This window comes from Dermacentor andersoni, chromosome 10 (genome assembly GCF_023375885.2).
Source record: "Dermacentor andersoni chromosome 10, qqDerAnde1_hic_scaffold, whole genome shotgun sequence".
Taxonomy (NCBI): Eukaryota; Metazoa; Arthropoda; class Arachnida; order Ixodida; family Ixodidae; genus Dermacentor; species Dermacentor andersoni.
In genome coordinates, this window is record NC_092823.1 from 46,333,188 (window position 1) to 46,354,495 (window position 21,308).

General features: G+C 42.0%; 1 protein-coding gene across 1 annotated transcript in view; it reads left to right on the forward strand.

Annotated features, from left to right (window-relative positions):
- Positions 1–937: 937 nt before the first annotated feature.
- LOC126543122 (ornithine decarboxylase-like) overlaps positions 938–21,308 on the forward strand; it is a 38,007-nt gene continuing 17,636 nt past the window's right edge. The window contains exons 1-4 of the mRNA XM_055062266.2: positions 938–1,021; positions 10,557–10,650; positions 12,273–12,369; positions 13,731–13,807. Coding sequence (XP_054918241.1) covers positions 10,567–10,650; positions 12,273–12,369; positions 13,731–13,807 — 258 coding nt within the window. The 5' untranslated portion in view covers positions 938–1,021; positions 10,557–10,566. The remainder of the gene's footprint in view (positions 1,022–10,556; positions 10,651–12,272; positions 12,370–13,730; positions 13,808–21,308) is intronic.

Consider the following 21,308-nt stretch of genomic DNA (forward strand, 5'->3'; position numbering starts at 1 on the left):
ATAGCCACTGCGCTAACTGATATCTGTATGTGTTGAACGCACATGGTAACACACCCGTCGGCTTTCTTACACGATAGCCGCGTGGGCTTTGCCCTTTAAAATCATATTTGAGTGGCACGTGACAGCACAGTTACGTCGTTCTTTTCTCTGTCCACAATACGAAGCGTTTCTTAAAAGCCCGGCAAATAAATGTAAAGTAATAAATAACGTAAGAAAAACAGCTTCATTGGGTGTTTCTCAGCAAGCTCCCCTGCTCCTGAAGTTAACTTTCAGGTGGATGCCTGGAATTGAACACTTCCCTAATACTGTGTACTGTGCACTTCACTAATACTATTGCAATTCACTAATATTACACGTCACAAATCATGTAACTACTTGAGTTCAGGACAATAACGCTCATTTGTCACAGCTGTACCAATGTACATGTGAAGTTAATTCTAGTTACCTAAAGAAATTTATAGTATATATCTACGCGGAGAAAGCAAACAGAGGGGCTCGTTTTCCATTAGGTAAATCTTATGAAGCCAACGAACAATTGCTCATTGGCGTCTTAAAATTTTTATTATATGTGTATATGGTCGACGTCCATATTACCGCAAGCGAAAGGAATTCTCAAGCATGTCTAGACACTGCAGAACGAATGTAGCTCTAAAGTTCGGATGGTTGTGCCAGGATTTAATGTTATGCCGGTGTTGGGGGTCGTGGGGGCACGCGGCCGGGGTGGGTGTAGAAAAGCTGGCCGTGTTAGAAATGTAATGTATCGACCATGGCTGCTGCTGATAAGTGAACACGTCATTTGGTTGAGAGCTGAAATCATGAATCTATCAAAACTACAAAAGCATTAGCAGCGCCGCGGTAAAAAAATTCGCGTTCACATCCGCCTCATCGTGTCGGCAGCTGGCCCCTGAACTCATGTAAAAAGGGCCCACATGCGCGCTGGACGCATAAGCTGCAACGTTGCCGAACCTATCCAGCTTTTGCGGCTTTCCCTGGGCCAAGCGTCACCAGCAATTTCAAACTGGTTCGTGTTATTACGCTTATTATGAAAATTAGCACTCAACAGAAGTGTTTGTGTGTTGGTGGTGGTATTGTATATGCGATGTTTCTTTTTAATTTTATTTTTACAGTTAGAGAAAGCAAAGAAAAAAAATCGCGTTTTGCTGATAACGCAATAATGATCCTCAGGTGGATTACTCAAACAGTTCCACATTCCTTGCCCAGGAAGTCGAAATAAATAATGGACTAAAACGCTAACTTTCAGTGGATATGGTCCTCAGTAAATACGGTACGAGTGCGCAAGGTGCTACAACTAAGAATGTATATATGTATGCATAGTTAGGGCATCGGATATTTCCTATAGAAAGCTGGCTTACTGTGAGTGCTATCACCAAGGACTGAAATACGGTGAACAAGACCTTTTAGCCTTTGCAGGGAGAATGCGACAGACTGAAGTTATTATTTATATCAAAAGAATGCGATTTGAGCTATTATGGTTTTTTGCTGTGATAGCAATGGGCATCTTTGTTTCGACAGTTCCGTAAATTAAGTAAAGTACTTTGAATTTGATGGCAAAGCAGATAGCGTGGCCTACCAGGCAAGTTTCCTGTCCGCAAATTATTTGCACTTGGAAGCGCGAACTCTAGAGTTTTTCTTGTAAAAACGATCTGGACAAAAAAAAATTGGAATTATGGGACCATGTTCAAGGGCTCCAAGAAAGGCTTACTACAATCAGCATATGTGTGATAAGACAAACTGAGGCGTCAAACAAACATTTCCCCTTCATAACCGTACGTTTAGTTTAAGTTTCATGGAAATTACTAGGGTAACATGTCGGAACCATGTGTCTAGAATGAAGATGTCGTTTATACAACGAATAGTTTTGTAAAAAGGTGCAACAAATACAAACATAATATTTACGGCATTCGCTTCCTTTTTTCGCTTTAGATTGGAAGTTTTCGAATTCCTACGTCTAAAATTGTACCGTTACACAACTTTTGAGCTACAAATCTGATGGTCCGTATGCCACCACCTCAGAGGATCAACAGTGGGTAGATTATAGCTCTATATTTATCGCAGAAAGCGCAGTGAGTTATTTTGAAGATAAAAATATTTAAACGCGTTCCTAGAATGCCGACTTTTTAATCTTTAAACACTGGCTAATAATGCATTCTGTAATGCACGCAAAAGTCACATGAGGGTTTATTGTTTGGAGGCCCATGCAAGTTTTCATCATAAGTTCAGCCACTGCCTATTATGAATGTGCGAATTCCTTAATTATTAACGATAATGAGGAATTTTTTCGGACGAGTTACCTCTCCGGGATACTAAGTACAAATGAGATACTTTCAAAGGTGTTCACAAAAAAATACGGCTTCGTGATGAGCATACCATAATAGGGTTCAATGCGGGGCGAAAGCCTGTCTAAGAGATTCCTCGTTGCATTTGTTCTGGTTCTTTCAAGTTATTTCATTACTTGTGCCATTCCGTGTAATCTCCAGTCAACGCGCTTGTTACCTTGTTGCGTGATGCAATCTTTTACTGCTGGAGACGACGTAAGTTGCGTGCCATCTAATGTGCAATTTTGATATCTATGTATTCTTTAGCTCCTACAGCCACTTTCCGGTCGTTTGCTATCTGTCGCACATCAATTCCCGGTGTAGCATCTTCGGCATCGGCTATCATCATGCGACTCTCATTAGGCCGTGGTGGTCTCGTTGCCGTCATCGCGATGTGCCTGTCATAAGCTATCATCATCATCACCACTATAATCTGTTTGAGTCCTCTGCCAAACGAAGCCGTTGTTGCCATCCAATAACCAATGTCTTGCGCTCGCTGATTCCAACTTGTGCCTACAAATTTCTGAATTTCATCACCCCACCTAGTTTTCTGCAGTCCGCGACTGCACTTCCCTCCCCTTGGCACCTATTCTGTGACTCTAATGATACACCGGCTGTCTATCCTACCCATTACATGGCCTGCCCACCTCCATTTCTTCGCTCCTAATGTCAACTAGAATGTCGCCTATCCCTGTTTTCTCTCTGGTCCAAATCGCTGTCGCAACGTTACGCCTACGTGTTTCGTTTCATCGCTCTTTTCACGGTCCTTAACATGCTCTCAAGCTTCTCTGTTAAGTTCCAAGTTTCTGCCCCATATGATAGCACTGGTAGAATACAGTGATTGTACACTTGCCCACCGATCGCTCTGGCACTGTCTACTCAGATCTGCCGTGAAGAACGGATTATATGCACATAATAAAACGTTTCACGTGGAAGTATAATGCTTTTGAGCTCTTTCGGCACGCATACGACATCGCTCTGCTAACTCTTCACTGAAGGTACATTTCATTTACATTTCTAACCTACCGTTGCACGCCGCCGTCATTTTCGACCAGTAACCGCAGGGTCAGCTGAGAAGCCCACAAATACCAGACGCCGGCACTACCCACATCATGCGGTGATCTGCTTTTACTGCGGTAGCTCGACCCCGCCGAAACACTCTCCCCTTATGTGCACTCCTCGCCCTTTGCCACCTTATTAGATAAGAAAAACCCACCAAGCTAGGCAATGGCATTGGCTTCGAAAGTAAAGTGGCTTCCTTTAAACGAGGAGAGGGTGTGATGGGGTGGTTCAGACAACGCTGCGGAACACCACCCTGTTATTGTGTCGGCCATCACGTACACTTGACGTGAGGAGATTGCAATAACAAAAAAAAAAGACTGGGATGGACTTGAAGTGATAAGGCCCCTAGTTTAGATATGGCACTATTCACAATATGTTTCCCATCCAATGACTCCCACAGCTCATGGGATCTTGTTATCTTTACAGTAAGTTCCTGCAAACAATCTTGCCGTAATTACACTGTTGTTCGTTGTCGTGTCTGCTTTTCATGTCACTATATACTTGTCCCTAACGCTGTAATCAATCTGATTGCTTTCTTTGGCTATTGTATTTGGTCGCTGAGTGAATAACTGTCTCAAACGTTCCAACGCAACTATTTATAAAGAAACAGGACCAACCAGAAGTTTTATCCAGTCAAAGACAAGGAAGACGGCGCAGGAAGACGGCGAATTCATCACATTGTTTATGGAATAGTGAACTCTACGGGCGAATGATGAAGCTATTTTTTAATATGTTATTACTGCTGTACACAATTATCCCACGTATGTATATTCAACGATCTTGAACATCTACTGCTCCATACTCCTTCTTGTTCCATATAGAGGCACTGTTGGATATTTAATCTCATTGGACATTCCACTGCGTTGCATATATAGACGACAAAACATTCAGGTTCGTTGGATAGTTAGTCTAACCTCTCACGTATAAAATGTGATATTCGGTACCGTGGGATTTCAAAGCTGTTGCATATTCCGTCCCGATTGACGCTCGCACCAAAAAACAAAGCGTTTCAAATAGGCACAGGTGTGGAAGAGAGGTCAGAAGCCCCGTGGAAAAGGATACTGTCATTGCCCTTTCATAAAACAGATAAAAAAGAAGGCGCAGCCGATTTATTAAGGCTGTAGGTTAGTTTCATCCTATCACTCCTCATGGTGAACAGGCGTTCAAGCGTCTAAAACATGTGGGTTCAAAACACCCTGCTTAGCATGTCGACCGGTCCCTGCAATGCACAGGAACCGATCACATGACAGAAGTTTACAAGCGGCAAAGCCGAGCGATGCGGGATAGATCACAGAAATTCAGTGAAAAGATAATGATGATGATGATTATGTGTGGTGTTGTATGGCGCAAGGGCCAGGTGAAAAGATAGTGAAAGATATTGTGGCTCGTATGAATGGTTAGGTTATTGGGATGCAGATTTCCTTCCAGCACGCAATAAAACTGCAGAATTATTCTGCAGTTTATTTTAGCTTAAGTAGATGTAGATGAATAATTTAGTAAATGATTAATAGCAAATAAAAAGAAAAGTGGGCTTAAAAATAACCTTTGTAGTACCGCAGATTGGTCCTTGTTTGCTATGACTAGTACCAGAAACGCTGACCACTCGGCTTCAATTATGGCGGTAAGTACGGATTAGTAGCAACGCAGGATAAAATATTTCCATTCCTTTTCTTTTTTGGAAAAATTTAACAGCCGAAGCTACCTTCATCAATAGCTTTCTTTAGTTGATCTGGGATAAATATTAGATTGATATTTGTGAAATATTTAGATTAAAAACCGAGCGGATAACGCGTAAGGATATTAAAGTTCTTTCCGCAGTTGGTTAGATGTATCGTAGTTAATTTATCGACGGCTTTACTGACAAATGACTGCACAAAGAAGGGTCGGGGTCGGTAGTTCCTCAATGATGAACGCTCTTCGTTTTTAACTACGGTAACTCAAGCATGCTTGCGTACTCGACGTAGCATGTCCCGTATTAAATAAATAATTACTGCCCTAAAGAATATAAGATATCGGATAAGCGTATAATTTTACATGGCGTGGGCTAATATTGTGAACAGCGTCACTTGTGATTTTGCAATTATTAATTACAGAAGTCACTTCGCCGGGAGTAGCAGAGAACCTGTCGCGGTAATGCGGGAGGCGTGTGAATCGGTAATCGAAAAGGTTCTTCGAAGCCATGTGCGAGAAAGCGAAGTCTCCGAACAGGTCTGCCGTATCACGAAGATTTCATTATTGATCACCATTGTGGTTTATTCTCGTAGCGCTTTCATGGTTGCTGTTTCTATTTAGGAAAGAACTTAGTATTTTCCTTTTTTTATCGGACTTGTTCCCTCACTCCAATCTTTTCTGTTCAAACCAGCCTCTTTTTTGCTCTTTTCAGCTTCGCGCAGAGATAGTTGCAGTGCTTCTTGTACCGGTGTGTCAATGGAACGTCATAAGGCTTTTTTAAATTGATTTTCGCTTCTTGAGATTGCTTCTAGCAATCTATCAGTAAGTCACGGATTTTGCAGTGACACTAGTAGGTTCTTGCATTTTCTTTCTTGCCGCAAGCACAGTTTTGGACGTATAGACACAAGGCGCCAGAAAGCTTGCTGAAGTTCGTTACTTTCCTTTACGGGGAACCAGTCAGCCTTTGTTACGGCTTCGAAAAATTTTTCTTTACGAAGAACAAGTTTCCAGTAGAATATGGTGTGCGAAAATGGAATAATATTTATCTTGAGATACATGTGACATTGGTATGTGATGTCATAAGTAACAATGCCTGCTTCGGGCGTGACTCCATGATAATGCGTGATCAATCAGCAAGCTTCCATCAGTGTAACATTGTTGCTTGAGTAATTAGGCACTCGTACACGAAAGTATGATAACAACATAGCTATGATAGGTAGTTAAGGAAAGTTGCGTCAAATAGACTTACGTTTAAGTGACACATAATTGTCATGTTTTGGTTTTCAGGAGATAATGATTCTAATACTTTAAGGCACTGCAGAAACCGCTGAGCGGAAGGGGAAGGTGAACGATAGGCGCAAAGCTTAAACACTATTCTTGATGCCAATGTTAAGGAACGAATGATCGAATTCTACCCAAACAATTTTAGAGCAAGTTTAGTATAGGTCGTGTTGTCGCTTGAAGGCTAAGTTTGCCGAAACATTGACAGCTGCTCTGCCATGGCTACTGGATTGTTTATATCAGTACCGTGTTGTGCAATTGGGGAAGGAGAGTATATCTTCGTTATCGTTTCAGAACCAAGTTTCTGTGACACAAATGAATCAGGTTGATTTGGTCATCGTAGCAAAATATACCGAATATCATCATTATGCCTTCGCATATTATGTGCTTTGAAATGACTAAGCGAGCATGAACTGTTAGAAATAAATTGTTCGAAATCAGTTGTTGTTAGGTACAATGACATACTGCTTCAAAAGCCGTAATAAACGAAGAAAAAGGCTCGTGTCTAGATAACTATAGATGTTGAATTCGCTGGAAGTGCCGTACACTTAGCTATAGATAGCTTCCCCAGCCTTCATTGGACAATTGTCGTCTGCAGGAACTTCTCATTGTTGCTTTTCTTTAGAGCCCGAGCCTTGGTGACTAGTGACTTTTTTTGCAACGTCAAATGATCACTCACGTAGACAGTTCTAATCCCTGTGGCTGTGATGCCGAGATAACAGGTACAACTATGCTTTGCGATCCTTACCAGTGAATTCCTTTTCCTTTGAACGCGAACATAGCCGAGGAATGACGTTCTTTTCGTCATTTACTTTCGTGGGAATACGGTGCACAATTTTAGGTTTGGCACGCATAAGAGCTTCTAATTTTTGCCGCAACTTTCTGCAATACTGCGCCATAGTTTTTCCCCCGTGCGCCGAAGGAATGCCCTTGATTGCCACCTTAATAATTGTCGAATACCGCTCAAGTCCTTCAACTTAGTTCGAGATCGCGCATTTGTCACTCTTCAATTTTTTTTGTGGACGGCGGCGAGCATAGCCCTTTCAGAGCGTAATTCAATTCAACATCTAACATTCTGTTTTCAATACTCAATCTCGGTTCTCAGTTTGTGTTGACAATGTTCTCTGAAGACATGCTTAACGAAACCTTACCGAAGACATTCTGAGTAAAGCGATCGCTCTCCTTGTTGAATTTCGTTTGAATCTCCTAAAATTTTCTCGCGAGGTCGGCATTCGTAGGCATATCCTAGCAGATTACTCTGAAACACCTATGTAAGCACATCGATAAAATTGTGCTGGGCTAGCAAGAGCGACAGCACACTGTACAGTAGGTGTAAATTAGAAAAAGGTACCCCTAACCAGCACACACGACACGAATTTGTGTCAAGATGTGCCTGTTACGCTGTCACTGTTGCTAGTGCAGCCTTGTATAAGTCTGTAGCTTAACAAAATGGCACTTGGGAAAGCAAGCGACACACAGCAGGATCGCAGGTAGCTCTTTCAGGTGGCTCTGGGTTGACTTAGACGTGTCCACAGATCGTACTGAAACAGTTTGATTCGACATCTGTGCAAACAATAGAAGTTTGCGTCAAAGTGTTTGCGTTGCGCTGTAGCTGCGGCTAATCAACATATTATGCTAAAGGATCGTATAGAGAACAGCAAGAACAGAGCTGTCAGGGTTCTTCACAAGATTACCGTCGGTGCGCGAGAATGTTAGTAACGAAACCTATTTCGCATGCACGTAAGTTGTTCGCATGGATTTCACGCAATTTATAAAGGTGAGGGCAATAAAATCCTGCAAGATTTGGTGGCGTTTTCATGGAATTTCTGTGAACTGCCTTTTATATAAAGGGGATACACACTTCCGTTTCCCTGCATATATTGACGATGCCGGCGACATGAAGTCTGTGGTCTATGGAAACTATATTTAAAAACAGGCACGCTCGTGGAGTTATCTTTACCGCAAACGCTGTGCTTTTTGCTTTCCTGCCGACGTGGGGACTCATGAGAAAACGCAGAACATCTGATAGTAATTTATCTTTCATAACTGTGACATCGACAGCCTTTGAGAACAGCTGTAAAAATTAATTGCTGGTCTTTTAACATTGAAGAATCTAGACTACGCCATTAGTAATTAGCATAACAAATGGATATGTAGGCTTTTGTAGCATCCATAAAAGATAATAACATAGTGCCGAAATGTCAATGTGAAAAAAAAACTGAGCCTTTATTATGTAAAATTTTCTTAACTTTTTTTTACATCCTAGTGGTCTTGAATTTGTACGTTAATGAAGTTGAATATTCTGTACGCGTGCTTTCGATTTGGGTTTGATGATGCTTTATTTCTGGGGAGTTGTTTTTGTTAACTCTACGAAAATATTTTTAATGCGAAACGTTAATCGCCAAGTATTTTTGGCATATCTTGGCATAAAAAAATTCAACTATAGCGTTTTAGGTGCCGAAACCACGATCTGATTATGAGGTACACCATAGTGGGGGTCTGCGGAAATATGGACCAGCTGGGGTTCTTTAACGTGCACCTAAATGTGAGTACACGGGCGTTCTCGCATTTCGCCCACATTGAAATGCAGCCGCCGTGGCCGAGATTCGATCCCACGAACTCTCGCTTAGCAGCCGAACACCACAGCCACTAAGCAACTACGGCGGACATCTCGGCATCTCGCCGTTTCCGTTGGTCTACGAGCCAAGAATTTACACCATAAAGGATGGGAAGTAGCTGTGGCTTCGGTTGATGACCGCCAGCGAGGGGGGCGCGGAGGAGCACCAGTTGTCTCTTGCCTCTGGTTGGCAACTACGCTTGCCAACCACAATGCGCCGAAAAAATTTAATATTTGTTTGGGCTCAGCGTGCGGCCCGCAGCCCCTTCCTGAGAAAGGAACAAGAAAGTGCTACACATTCTTTTACCAAAGAAATTCAGAAAAACGCGGCTCTTCTTTCTCTGATTGCGGGCTGAAGCATTAGCCACTGATTTAGACAAATAATAGTAGCTTCACAACAAATCGGTCGCTCCCATCTCTTGAAATTGTAGGGATTTCATCCGATGTCGCTACTACGTGTGTCCCCGCTGACATCAAACTTCAAACCACGTTCCTCACTCTGGATTATTTTTATGGCAAGATTGTGTTTCATAAATGTATGCTAGATCCACACGTCGTCACTGAGAACAGTGGACACTATGTCATTCGTTCAACACGTCCGGTGAACCAGGGTGTGTTGGTGCAGGCTGCTCTTTTTGAAGAAGGTGTACGACCTCCATGAGAATGCAATTTGTGAATTGTCGCGACACGGTGCTCACCATTTTATTTAAGGTTTTCATATGATTAGTACCTCCTGTAAAAAGGCAACGAGCTTGTAATAAAAAGGATGGGCATCGGAATTTCGGAAAATGAAAGCGAAAAGCAGGCACAGATCGCGATAGTTGCAATAGAGCAAGTCATACTTTAATGAATGTTATTATTGAAATCGTGCCTATTCTAAAGTATCATTCGCTTCAACCGTATCTCTCCTAGAGTACTGTAATAATGCGATCTTGTCCGTGGTGGTTCACTTTCTGATAGCCACTAGTATTCTATATGTGAATAAGTGCAGCACTTTGTTTTTGTGTTCTTCCTGTTGACTGTCTGTGCCCAGATTCGCCATACGCCATAACGCATGGAAGCATGGTGCTCCTTGAAAAAAGAAAGCGCTTGCAGCCAGGAACAAAAAACACATTACTGTTAATAAAAGAGAAGAGCGATACCTCATGTCAGTCATAATTTCTTTAAACGCAAACTTCATTTGCACTAGTGTCAAAACGAAATAAGGAGCCCAAGCATTCTCCTTTTGCCAGCAAGGTGCAGTTACTTTGAGCGTATATATATATTTTTTGATTAACTAATTCTTGTCGTGGTTCTAGAATTTCAATTGAAAATTTGCAGGTTTAAATTTCGCCTGAAACGAAAGACAGAGTTTTGTTGCTGAGAAGGCATTACTGAGGCAGCCAGGCTGAAATTTTTATTCTTCGTCTGAGTGTCCCTCAGTCCCAACCGTATCTTGTCAGTGTCGACAGTGATCGTTGTCAGTGCTGACAGCATACGACTCGCCTGCGTTACAAGTACATGGAAAGCCAGCTGAGATAAATTGCTGGTTTTAGCGACAGTAATTCGCAGAGAGGAGACGAGGTTGAAACGTTCCTTTCTTCCGACAGGGCTCACCTGATGGAGAAGACAGCCGGAAACACATCGACTATCCACACTGCCGGAAGTGTGGTTGACGTAGCCCGGGAAGTCATCAACTGCCAGGTGCGGATCACAAAATGCTCATAAAAGCTCTCATTAGAAAAACGCACGCCTAATTTATGACTGATCCCTCCTGGGGCATGTTATTTGCCGACCTTCATATGCGGACACCCACAAGCATTATTAATGAGCGCAAATTTGACACGTGCACATACACACGCAAAAATAAACTGGATTATAGGTAGAAGTGAAAGAAAACACCGTTCACCAATGCAATATTATTGAGTGTTTGCTCTAGGAATCGCTGTACTTTTTGTGATCTTTCGAGTCCCTGCACATTCTTTCGAGCGTCTCAATGAAAGATCTGCATTCATCCAAACGGTAATAACATATTATATTTCCAGAAACAAATTTTAAAAAAATATATAGTAAGCTTTCCTGGGAAACTCTGACGAGGATAACTATCGTTTTAATGTAGTTACATGCGATTGCATTATATAATAGAAATGCTAAAAAGATGCAAAAGCATCATCGTAAAATTCAACATGTATCGCTGTTAACACGTAAAAGGCAATGATGCTTAGTAAAAATAGGGTTATAGCTCAAGTTTTGGGATTAGTCATTCTCCTTAACGCAGATTACCACTGAACAATCGTATTCTCATAAGGCTACAGTCTCAATTGAATGTAAAGAACTGCATAATATTGACTAGCCTGACACATGAAGTAGAGGACTCGGCAATAACCCACTCTTCATACAAGCTTGTTTTTAAAGGTACACACGAAGAAAGCTTTGTTTCTCTTGTTTGAAGCTTTCGAGTGTCCTAACTAAAGGTATTGGTACACCATCACTATAATTCTTGAGAATGATACGAAAACACAATTTCTAAAGCGGCATGAGGTAGGCTAGTCTCCTTTCTAAAATTTGGGACACAGAATGAAGTAATTCACCAGCATTCACAGCTTTCACAGGTTTAAATAAAGTACGAGATTTAGCCTTCATACCATTGCGCGGCCCTATAGTTTTGCTATATTTCTAGTAGGTGATGGCGCAATTTGGTGTTTCCGGAAACGTTCTGCTCAAATTTTTGCAAGGTTGGTTGCCCATCTAGGATGTCAGTGTGTTTTAGTATAAACCGGAGATACAGGATTACTAGACTCAAATGTTTATGATCGCCTCATTGTGGCCAGAGCTGCTTAGTGCACGTTAACGTGATATCTTATCTAAAGAAAGAGCATTGCAAGACACTAGCGTAACGAAGAGAATGCAACTGACCAGTACGCATTAAATGGCTGCGCTGATCACAGATTCCTAGAACCATATCTTGAACTAAATCGCCAAGAACTAATGAACAGTGAAAGAAACAAAGTTACGCGAGCATCTTCTATATGATATCAAGTTTAGTTTAATACAACAAGCTTACTTTCTAGCACCCACACTACAGCAAAACTTGCAGCAAATATTTTTTCATTGAGAGAAATAAAATCAATTTTGTAAACATTGAATAACAATTTTTTCACACATATACACATAGCAATAAAAGAAATGGGATTTCTCGGTAAGGCTAATAGCTTATACTACCAAGAAATTGTGCATTGCGTATTCTTAGTCAGTTAGGAGCAGTTTTGACTATGTATTGTCCACTTATTGACTTATATCCTGCTGTTATTTGACCGCATTGGCAGGAATACGATGACGCCTTTTTCATTTGCGACGTCCGTGATCTCCTCAGCAAGGTGGAACTATGGAAGCGTGAACTGCCACGGGTCAGCCCGTTCTACGGTAAGTGAGACAAAAGGTATCTGGAGACTCAACTGAGCAAAGCAGTTTTACACAGGCCTGCAAGCAGCAGAGAGGTGTATGGAAAGGAAAAAAATGGCATCATCGTGACTGTAGCATTCACCTGTGAAGGACAGCCATACTATTGCGGTTCGACTTGCTTCTTTTTGTGGCTTCATGCTATAGCGCAGTGGTTTACATTTTTTTCTGGACGCTGAATATTAAGGGCATACTTATTGAAACACAGGAAGAATTATTACGAAAGTACAAGCATCGAGCGTCCTAAATGTGAATGTTTGCGATTACGCAAAATAGAACCGAAGTTCAGAGGAACGTGAGACTATAAGTGCTCAACTGTGGGCGAACAATGGACCACTGAGGCAGGGGCACACATTTTGACACGGGAACTCGTCATGGAGTTGACAAGCCCCCTTCCCGAATCCGTGACCCTAACCTAAGAAATCGTTGATCGACCGCTGCTTTATAATAACAAAAATGCTGACAGAATTCGCAACTGTTCTTTATTAATTATCAGTTCTACTAAAAAATTACTGTTTTTCACTTTTGCCGTCAAAATTTATGGAGTCTTTGCACAGCTCAACAGAAACACTCGAGGCGAACCTTCACCACTCTGACGTGCCGATATGTTGAAGAACAGATACTGAAGGTTTATTTTGCGGCAGTAAATGCATTATAATACCGACACCGCCTCAGCATAATGGCAGTTACACCCCCAGCGCAAAGTAATGAGCATGGTTGCCCTTATTATTATAGCGATGAGAATTGTTCAGTGCACCTGCCCAATATTTACGCACCTATGTTGAAACAATTATGGTTTCTTTCTCTGTATTTACAGCATTTTCCTAATGATTCTGTTGTCAAGCTAAGGTGGTACATACTACGTTGTACCTATTTTGGGGAAAAAGACAGCATTGATAAGACTTTCACAGTAGGCTGTAGTTTGTACGGGCAAGGTATGTAGTCAGGTGACGCATTGTAGAAGTTATTGGACATTGCTTCGCGAGACGCGTATCTTTACGCGAGCCTAAGTTAGACTATGATAACGTGACAGTGAAGCTGAGAACGATAATGTATTTGAGAATGAGACAGACATCTTACAATGTGTCCACTTTCTAACTCAAAATATTATTGCAACTAAAATATCTTGTCTGCAGTCCCAATAGAGAAATTTCAGACCAACCTATCTTGGTGAACATAAGTGGGACAAACAGGAAGGCTATTCTGTTCTTGTCCATTTTCTTTGTCCTGGTTGGCGCTGACTTTATTCCATACAAAAATTCACTGACCCATTTCGGTCACTATTCTCTAGAATAGGATAACGCATATGTCCATCTTCCTTTCAGCCATCAAGGCCTGCACAGATCCCGTTGTTCTTAAGCTCTTGAAAGACAATGGCGTCAATTTCGACTGTTCGAACAGGGTGAGCTGTCATAAAACATTTTGATAATATTGTAGTAGGAAAGACACGTTGCAGGGAGATATGTTTAATGAACGAACATAAGGAAATTAGCAGTAAAGAAGATCAAAAAGTGAAACCTCTGAAGATTGTTCATATTGCGCAACATTTCTGGTGCATGTACTATAAGCGGCGGCATTCAAATGGACTCTTTAATAAGAATTACATTGCAACATTAAAATGAACCTTCACGGCACTTACTCGAAATTGACATGACATTCACTTATTATCTACTGATAGAGCGTAACGTGCTTGCTGCAAATTAAGATAACAATTAACAAGAAGTTTAGCAGGGTATAATAGCAAGGCCTTGCAAAATTATTTAAATTTCGTTTGCGGCGGTTAGAAATGCGGCGTTTATTTACGCGCTCATTGATTTACCAATTTCGAAAGCTGACAGGGCAAAAACTCATCCAATTTGTAAAAGTTTAGTCCCCATTATTGAAACAAGAACTATGTGAGAACTTGTAATCAGACTTCAATATGAAGGCGTGAAAATGGGATCAATTTTTCACAGGCTGGTATTTAGGATATTAGGCCAACTCGTCCCATGAGACCTCCTTTATTTGTCTCTCCCTCATTAATACCATTGACATTGTGAAACGCGCCAGCAGCATTAGCCTGAACGTATATTTTGCAGGAAATCCACACGTCTTATTTAGCTCATTATTTAGAATATGTTCAATACACGTGCCATAGTATTTCATGTAGCGTATACAGTCGACACTACTGAACACGATTCAAAACGCGATGACGCACGCAACTATAGGTTCTGCGTCAGCCAGCTTGTGCGGCACTCATCTCAGATGGGCTTCGCGCATCTGGGATGACTCGCTCATTTGGAACGTTGGTCGCCATCAAACATAAATGACTTACTACATCCGCTGTTCACTGAACGCGAACATCCGCTTCCAAAAGCGATAAATGTTTAGCACAATCCGGATGCGTTGCCAACAAAACGTGGCCTAATCACGTACAAAAAAATTTCCCGCAACAATTTCACTGCATGGGCTAAGTTGCATCACGTCATTGCAAGCTATACTCTTTGGCGGTATTCGCACCGGCCCGCAGTACACATTCAGTATTGTGGCAGACGTGTGTGAAGATCAATACAGATAGTTTAATAACCAATACATCTCAAGGTTTCGTTTACGTTGCGCTCTGAAGTAATCGAAGGAAGTAAATTCTGCCGAAAACAGAATAAAATTGAACAGGGCATAATGAGGATCGCCATACTGAAGGACTGCGGGATAATTTTTCACCGACCTGCGGCTGTTTAATGAACGCCCAACTCACGCTGCACACGGGAGCTTTTTCGTTACACCGCCATCAGAAGGTGATGATGATGATGATGATGATGATGATGATGAGTGGTGTTTTGTGGCGCAAGGGCCTGGTGCCATCAGAAGGTGACTGCGGCGACGGGGAATCGAACTTGCGATTTCGTGCTCAGCGGGGCCACACCGTAGGCCCTCAGTCACTGCTGCGGGTCCAGCTCAGCTAATATATTACTTGCATAGAGAAGTCTATCGACATCAGTGGAAGTATTGCCGATCTAAGAATCTATTTAATTTTCGTTCAAACATCGCTGAAACTTTGAACAGCAGGTAACTTATGACCAGTGTAAAGCATTCAGCGCACATACCACGAATGCTGCCCTGCGGGTGCGATCTCGGATCGAACAATGACTGCCCACGTTATGTTGACGCCGAGAAGTGCTGTTCGCCATTAAGGGGCCCACGTACGCGGCTTCGCTGGTCATCTTTCCTCCCAGAGTGGAAGGACACTGATTTTCTTTCTCACGTTAACCCAAGAGCAGATGTCGGATGTCTACTCGTAAATAGTAACATAAAAGGCACATTTACAATCTGTTGACCTAATGCAAGCGCTCTAAAGTGTAATAATATATATATACATAAATTAGAAATATTTACAGGACCCAAAGGCACTACAGAAAGGAGTGGAGGGAAAATGGCAAGACGCGCAGATAACAAAAAAAAAACATACTATACGGCATCTTGTAAAGCGATCTTGAACTCGTGGTCATCAGTTACGCTGGCGATTGTGGAGGGAAGGTGGTTCCATGCGACTTTTGTTCTAGGAACAAAACAGTGATTACACAATTTTGTGCGGCAGGACGGTAGCCCCACCTTGAAGCGATGATCGATCCTTGAAGATATATAATGAGGCGGATGAAACAGAACGTCCTTCAAATCGTTGTTATAATATTATTTTATGAAAAATTTTAAGGGAGATGACTTTCGACGCAACGGAAGGTCAGGCAAGTTTAGGGTTGTCTTCATAGATGTGACATTGGAATGAAGTAACTAATTCGATTCGAGGGTTTAAGTGAGTGTAGTTAGAGTAGGATCCCGTATGGCGCATGCGCACTCTAATTTAGAACGCACCAATGTTTTGTAAAGTGTTAACTTCAGGCACGATGGGGCGTCAAAAAGTTTCCACGCCGATAACCAAGCATACGATTGGCGTTGTTAGTTACATATTCTGCATGCGTATTCCACGAAAGATTAGAAGAATTGTGAACACTAAGGTATAACTGTCAACAGATGGTAATGGAATATTATTGAGGAAGTAAGCACGCAAGCAATGATTAGTGCTGAGGTGAGAAACTTCCATAATTTTACATTTAGTTTTATTAGGTGTCATGAACCATTTACTGCACGATTCAAATACCCTATCTAGATAACCTTGCAGGTTGAGATAATCGGCATGGTTAGTAATTTTCTGGTAAACTACGCAGTCATCTGCTAACAGTCGGACAGTTGAGGAAGAAAGGCAAGTAGGATGATCAATCATGTAAATAAAGAAAAGCAGAGGGCACAAAACAGACCCTTGCGGGACACCAGATGGCACGGCAGAATTAGGTGAGGAAAAATCATTAGCCGTCACATGCTGAGTGCGGTTAGAGAGAGATTCCTTAATCCATGCAAGTACATTGGGGTCGATGTTCAGTTGAAGCTTGAAGATAAGTAGATCGTGTGAGACGGAGTCAAATGCCTTAGCAAAATCTAAATATATGTAATCAGTATCAGAGTCATGATCCGCGTTAATAAACAAGTCATTGGTAAAACATAGCAATTGCTTTTCGCACGGAACTTATTATGGAATCCATGCTGATAAATACTGAAGAAGGAATTGGACTCAACGAATTCAATGAGGTGCGAGTATATTATATATTCTAGGATTTTTACTAGAATGGATTGTAATGATATGGGATGGTAATTATTGTGGGAATGTACATCACCAGATTTACGCACCGGGAGCACCTTCCCTATATTTTAATCAGAGGGCAGCGAACACATCTGTAATGACTGTTCAAAGGCTTTGACAATATCAATGAAGAGTAAACATGTGTACACTTCAGTATTTTTTATGAAATACAATCTGGAATGGCCGATGAAGACACTTGTAAGTTGACAATCAGCCTTTCGACACCAACTGCATCGTTAGCGATTGAATTTATTGGTAAGAAGTTGGTTTTTGTTATATGTGGAAATACTGTTGGAGTACTCTTACAAACACGAGTAACATATACATCATTCAGAACATTGCAGAATTCGCTTTTAACTGATGGAACATTTGAATGGATTAATTGAATGTGTGTCCTTTTAGTACCGTTAATAATGCTCCAACAGTTACGACGGTTAGAACGTAATAGCAAAGGAAGAGTTTTATCAAAGAGTTCCTTCATTGTTTTTAAAGCACAGTAGAGAATTATATGATATTTTTTTTGGTAGCAAGACCAGTGGTCTGTTCTGTCTGTTAATTATGAGCGTCGAAATATCTACTTCGTTTTGTTGTGAATGCGCTTTAACGTGGTAATATTGCCAGGAGAGCGAGTACATGATGAAACTTTTAGGTGCAAAACGATTATGAGACAAGAGTTTTTTTTTTTATAAAGCAACCAGTTGTCATCAACCGATCGCTACTCAAACCGGCGCACAACCAATAAACAAAGACCTGCAATTGCCTATTCATTCTAGTAACGTCTGCTTTACCGTAGTATTGGATGACCTTAGTTTTTTTCTTGCTGGAAACCTCTGCCCGCGGAGTGAAGTGAATAATAGAGTGGACACTAATTCCCGGTGAATAAGTTAAGCTGGAAGCTCGGTCTGGTATAGTGGTAAGTATTAAGCAGAGAATATTAACGGAAGTGGGAGTTATGCGAGTGGGAAGGTGAACCAGCTGAGTTAAGTTGAAGTCCTGACAAAAAGTTAAAAATTGTTTACTTTCTGCTGACTTGTGGTTTAAGGAAACCGAGTCTATTTTCCACCTGATATGAGGAAAATTGAAGTCGCCAAGTATGGAGAGGGGCGATTTCGGGTATCTCACAAACAGCTGATTGACAACATCTTGCAGTTCATTATAAAAGGACAGCGATGCAGCTTGTTGCCGATAGCAGACACACAAAATTATTTTGCGAGAATCAATGAGCACACGTACACACACAAGTTCAAGTGAGGATACAGTTCGATAGACACGAAAAGCAAGAGTACCGGCAATAGCCAACAGAACACCCCCACAAGACCGGTAATCCCGATCCCATCGGTAAAACTTGTAGCAATTTTCACAGTCCGAAATTTCTTCATTTTTACCTTTTTGCAGAAAGCCAAGTCTCCGTCTGACAAACAATATCAGCAGAGCAGAAATCAATAGCGGAACACAATTCAACGCATTTATTCGGGATACTCCGTACATTGGAAAGAAAAATAGAGGCACCTTTAGCGCTGCTGACACATGCTGCGACTTTAAACGTGACGCGCAGAAGCGCGGCTATCAGTTGCCGTAGCGCCGGTGGACAATTGAGTGCCGAGCGAGCGCTTCTTTGTTAGTCGAAGGCGCAAACGCAACACACTCGCTTCGGGGAACCCGAACCGCATGCTGCTGGTTAGCCAAGATAGCGAGCGATGTACCCTGTTCCAGCTGGTCTGGCGTGAGGTAGGACATGTTATAGTCTCGCACCAGCCACACTTGAGTGTAGAACGTGCAATTTTACTTTGTCCACTGCACTGCACCTTTAGTTTGTCCATCCCAATGCGCTCTTCTTCAAGCGCGCGCAGAACGCCTCGAGACCCGGCTGATGAACTTAGACGACTGCGTAGAAAAAAACTGCCTGGACTCGGAGAGTGCTTCACATTAAAAGACCATCGCGGTGGGGCAGCAGCGTTGTCATAGCGGAAGAAGCAGCAAACAATGTATGCTAATTAACTATTTGGCCACCAGGCGTGCAGGAAGTGTTCGCTGATAGACGGGAACGGGATACAAGCGAGGAAAGCAGACAACATGGACGCTGGTTCTGCACGTTCTTCGCTGCACGTCACTTCCGCCGGGGAATAATGGCGGCGCTCTTTTTTTCAGTTTCCGTTTCAGTGCCGGATTCGTTTGGTGGTTTCTGAAGATTATATACATAATCTTAGGAAGCCATCAAACGAATCCGGCAGCACTGATGCCATCAGGTAACATTTGTGGGTTTATTGACCAAGTTTCCTTCACCCGAAAACGTGGCAGTTTGGGCGAGATCATATGTCATCGCTTCTTTTTAGGCTTGTAGCGCAGATCAGAAAGAGCAAAAAGGAACGTGGAAGGGGTAATGAAAGGGAACGGATAATAGAGTGACCGCTCGAGTGCACACAATTAGCACTCATTCTGTTCTCCTTCCCTTTCATTACCCCTTCCACCTTCCTTTTTGCTATTTCGGAGCTGCGCTACAAGCCTAAAATAATATTCGCCCAAAAGTTCACGTACACATGAGGTCTGCGGCAGAAAGGGTGTTTCACATCCGCCGCCAAGGCTTGTGAATGGTGGCGCTGGCTAACACTTCCAGGTTAAGCTGAAGATGAACATAAATACCACAGAACGTGAACGGGGGATTGCGGCGCCTCGGTAGCTCAATTGGTAAGAGCATCGCACGCGTAATGGGAAGGCGTGGGGTCGTATGCCAACTACGGCAAGTTTCCCATTCACTTTAATTTCCATTAATTATCATTTCTTTAATGCTACGTGTACTCGCTGTCTGTTGTTTTCTTAAAGGCCAACTGCAGCGAAATTCTCGAACGCGTAAAAAGCTCACTTTCAGATAATTTATAAGGGCATTAGCCCCTGCGCAAAATCTGGCCATTGAAATACAGGTCAACCCGTCACAAAAAGCTTGGAAAAATCGAAGTTTGCCATACCGAAACTAAAAAAGGCCGGTGCAATTATCGCCCGGCGGAAGTGACGTACGTACACTGAAGAATGTAAAGAAACAGCACCGGATATATATATATATATATATATATCCGCCTATCCAGTATCTTATGAATGAACTTAGCACCAAGAGTTGTTGCTCTAGAAAGAAACCTCCTGTTCCCGTTGTCATTGTCCTAATTCTCTGAAACTGCACATGTATTTACTGCATCTGCTACATTTCCTGCGTGGCTATATGGTTCAAGACAAGGACAGTGAGTAGAGGTTTTAACATGTATAACATAAAATTTGGACCTTTCAGGTGCTTTGTTTCCGAGAAAGGTTTGTGAGAGGTTGTATTTCATTTTCTTGTTTTCTTTTGTGTGTGAGGGAAGAAAGAAAAAAAGGAAAGTGCGGCTAGAGGAGATCTTTACTTTGTTACATTGTCGTTTGTTACTTTTCGTACGCACCTTTAGTAGGCTTTAAGCAGTGATACCAATGGACTGTAAGGTAACCACTCGATTTCCTTATAACGACGTGGTAGCCATTTCGTTTGCTCCAAAGAATTCGCCGAAGCACCAAAAACCTAGTGCTCTCCTTAACAATGCACACAAAAAACGAGGTCTTGTGGAAAACTTGCGGAACGAACAAGTGAGCAGTAAACGCGACATTTTCCGTTATTGTTGCTGAAACGAAAACGCCGGTCATTTGTCGTATAAGTGCCGTTTTAAAGAGCTATTTATTTCGACACCTAAAAGCGTATTGTCTTTTCGTAATGCAACTGTAATTTTTTGACGCAGTCACAAGCGCCGAATGGTATTTGAAGTAATGTCTTTAGAAAACACTGAATTTATCACAATTGCGGACTCGTCAACCTGCCAGGTAGGCGACCTTTGCAAAATAGCCAACAAGGACCGTCGAGGCAACCAGATTTCCAGAAGTGCAATATTATGACAAAGTAAAATCAATAAAAGGCGAAACAGAGCATAAGATTTGTAAGCCACGAGGCGAAGGATGCCTCTTGCAGCTTTAAGTTTTTACGATGAGGGCGCAGCCTTCCTGGCAGATGGGGGGATGTCTGTGTAACTTTTAAATCCTCTACTGTATTTTCATGCTGCATGTGCTTCTTATCTGTTTTATGTTTCTTTGATTCTTTCCGCTCTCTTTATCCTCCTGATTCAAAAAGTAAACATTTGTGTATACAGATTGTCTGTCAGAGTTCTGTACAGTGGCGCGAAGAAAAAAAAAGCTGGTCAGTGTTACCCGAAGGGCCGAGCAT